At 75.9% G+C, this 2,670-nt stretch overlaps 2 protein-coding genes across 2 annotated transcripts; one reads left to right on the top strand and one right to left on the bottom strand.

Annotated features, from left to right (window-relative positions):
- Window positions 1–389: 389 nt before the first annotated feature.
- On the bottom strand, window positions 390–950 carry H696_05638 (hypothetical protein; the record flags this gene model as incomplete). Its single annotated transcript, XM_009499455.1, has 1 exon — window positions 390–950. A coding segment is annotated over one exon (559 nt), but the record flags the coding sequence as incomplete, so codon positions are not given.
- A 92-nt stretch (window positions 951–1,042) lies between these two features.
- Window positions 1,043–1,752, top strand: H696_05637 (hypothetical protein; the record flags this gene model as incomplete). The annotated part of the gene is made up of 1 exon (XM_009499454.1): window positions 1,043–1,752. A coding segment is annotated over one exon (649 nt), but the record flags the coding sequence as incomplete, so codon positions are not given.
- Between the last annotated feature and the right edge of the window lie 918 nt (window positions 1,753–2,670).

Raw genomic sequence — 2,670 nt, 5'->3', positions numbered from 1 at the left:
CCCCCCCCCCCCCCCTCCCGCCCTCCCCCGCCCGCTGCACCATGAGCTACGGCGGCTGGCCTCCCGGCCCCGGGCCCCTGCCCCCTGCCGCATACCCTGGGCTCTACTGGGCGCCGGGGCCGGCCCCGGGTCTGGCCCCGGTGCCGGTCCCGATCCCGGCCCCGGTGCCGGCCCCTCCCCCCGGAACATACTACCCGGCCCCCATGGCCGGATACTACTACCTGCCGGGGCCCGGCGGTCCGGCGACACAGCCCGCGCACTTGGTCCTGCAGCAGCAGCAGGCGGCCCTCGAGCGGCAGGCCGAGCAGTCGCGCGCGCACCTCCGCCAGCAGGAGGCCGAGCTGCGCCGGCTGCAGGAGCACCGGTGGCAGCAGCTGGCTCGCCTGCACCGACAGGAGCGCGAGGCGGAGTTCTCCCGGCGCGCGGCGGCGCTGAGCCTGCGCGCGGCCCAGCTGCTCGGCCCCGGCGGGGCGCCCGCCGCGGACCCGGCGGATGCCCGGGTCCCCTGCACGCGGGTGCCCGACCCGCCGGAGTCCGGGGCCTCCCTCTCGCCGGAGCCCCTGGGCGTCCGTGCGGCCGCCGCGCTGGCCGGCAGCCTGCCCTCGGAGGCCCGGCTGCCGGGCGCCCGGGCCCCCGCTCCATCCCGCGCGGGGGCCGGGCCGGCCCTGTCCCCGGACACGGCCCACCTGCTGACTTCGCTGCTGGAGCGCAATCGGCGTCTGGATGCGGCGGCCGCGACCGCCGGGCCGCGAGTCGCTCCGCCGGTGTGCCGGTGCGGCGCCTCCCCCGTGGATGTCCCCTCGACCGGGGGGCCCTCAGGCCCGGCTGCTCCGGCCGCCCCGGCCACCCCAGCAGCCGCCCCAGTTGCTCCGGCCGCCCCGGGTCCTCCGGCCACCCTGGGCGCCTCGGCTGCCACGAACGCGGATCCGGCTGCCTCGCTGTTGCCACAGCTGACTCAGCTGCTGGCCGACTTGCAGCGGCGGCTGGATGCCTGGCCGCCGGGCGTTTGTCCGGCGTGCTCCGGCTCGCCGCCGCCGCCACCGCCACCGCCACCGCCACCGCCATCATCGTCGCCGTCGGCGGCGCCCCCACCGCCGGAGCACCCAAGCCGTCCCGGCCCAGCCCCGGCCCCCGGGGCAATGAGCCACCCGGCGGGGGGTGCCACGGCCGCGGGGTCCGGCCCGGCGGGCGTCCCCTCGCCGCTGGTCCTGGCCCTCAACCTGCCGGAGATGCCTGTGGCGGATCCCTGGCCGGCGGCCGGTGCGGCGCAGACGGGCGTCGCGCCGGCGGCCACGACGCCGCCCGCCGTGCCGGTGCCGACGCCATTGGCCCATGACCCGCCATCGGCCATGCCTTCGGTGCCTGCCCCGGCGGCGGTCACCTCGGCCCCGGGGGCCGGCATGTCGGGCGCACCGGCACCCGGGCAGCCGCCCTCCCGGCGCGCCGCCTCGGCCCTGACCCCGGAGGACGGGGTGGCCCTTTTCGGCGAATCGCCGGCCGACCATCTGTTTCTGTCGCACATCGACCTGCTCCCGGCGACGGGCGCGTCGTCGGGTCCCGCCGCCCCGGCCGAGGCTCCGCTCCCCTGGGCGGCACCTCCGCCGGGGGGGCGGGGTCCCGGTCCCGGGGGCCTGCACGATGACCTCCCCTGGCTCCCGCCGCCGGCGGGGTCGCAGCCCGCAGCCGTGTAGCACATGCGGGCGATGCCCCGCCGCCCCGGGCCCGCGCACCCTTCTGTGGCCGGGGGGCGGGGGGGGCGGGGGGGGGGGGGGTCGGGCCAGGCCCGAGAATACACCTCCCACACCCACCCGATCGGTCGCCGCGCCGGCCATCGCGGCCGAGATGCACCCTGCTATCATTGGTAACCGCCATTGGCGCGGATTCTGGTGCCGTTTGCCTCACGTGGCAGCGTCACGCCTGGTGAAGTGTATTTACTCCCGACGGACCCGCGGGTCCGTGCCGCCTCCCTGGCCCCTCGGTGTGTTTGTGCGTGCGCGCACAACAATCCATGTTGGTGGTGGCCAGTGCTTGGGGGGCGGGGGCGGGGGCGGGGACGGGGGCGGGGGCGGGGGCGGCGGTGGTGCTGTTGCTGGGTGTCGGCACCGGTGCACGGCATCTTCCCGGCCGAGATCCGCGCGTGTGAGTGTGTGTGTTTGTGTGTGTTCCCCCCTCCTCTTGGGCCGCGTCCGTGACCCGAGGGCCCCCCCCCCTCGCCCGGTGCCCCGGCAGAGGCCGGAGGGCGCGGGACGGAGCGGGAGGGAGAATGCACAGGGGTGTTTTTCATATGGCACGCCTGGGTTCAGGGGTGGTGGCGGGGTCAGCCCGGCCGGTGATCCCCCGAGCCCGGCGGGGGACATCAGCCGCCTCGTGAAAGTGGTCGATGCCCCCGGACTGGTTGGTGATTGCCGGCGGCAATCGGTCGCCTATCTGGCGACTTGGGCATGAAAAAAGGAGACATTATTATGTGCCATTTACAGGTGTGTGCGTGCGTATGTGTGCGTGTGTGTGTGTGTGCGTGTCTGTTGTGCCGACGCGCATGATGAGACTGTGAGCATATGTGCACGCAGACGGTGCCATAGCTCCGAGGAAGGAGCGCGGTTGCTTGCGTGCGCGCAGCTGACCATCGGGCCGTTGGGCGAAACTGTGTTGTTCTCGGGCGCGGCGGGGGGG

This window comes from Fonticula alba (genome assembly GCF_000388065.1).
Source record: "Fonticula alba strain ATCC 38817 unplaced genomic scaffold supercont2.12, whole genome shotgun sequence".
Classification (NCBI taxonomy): domain Eukaryota; order Rotosphaerida; family Fonticulaceae; genus Fonticula; species Fonticula alba.
This window is presented reverse-complemented; position numbering and strand designations above follow the sequence as displayed.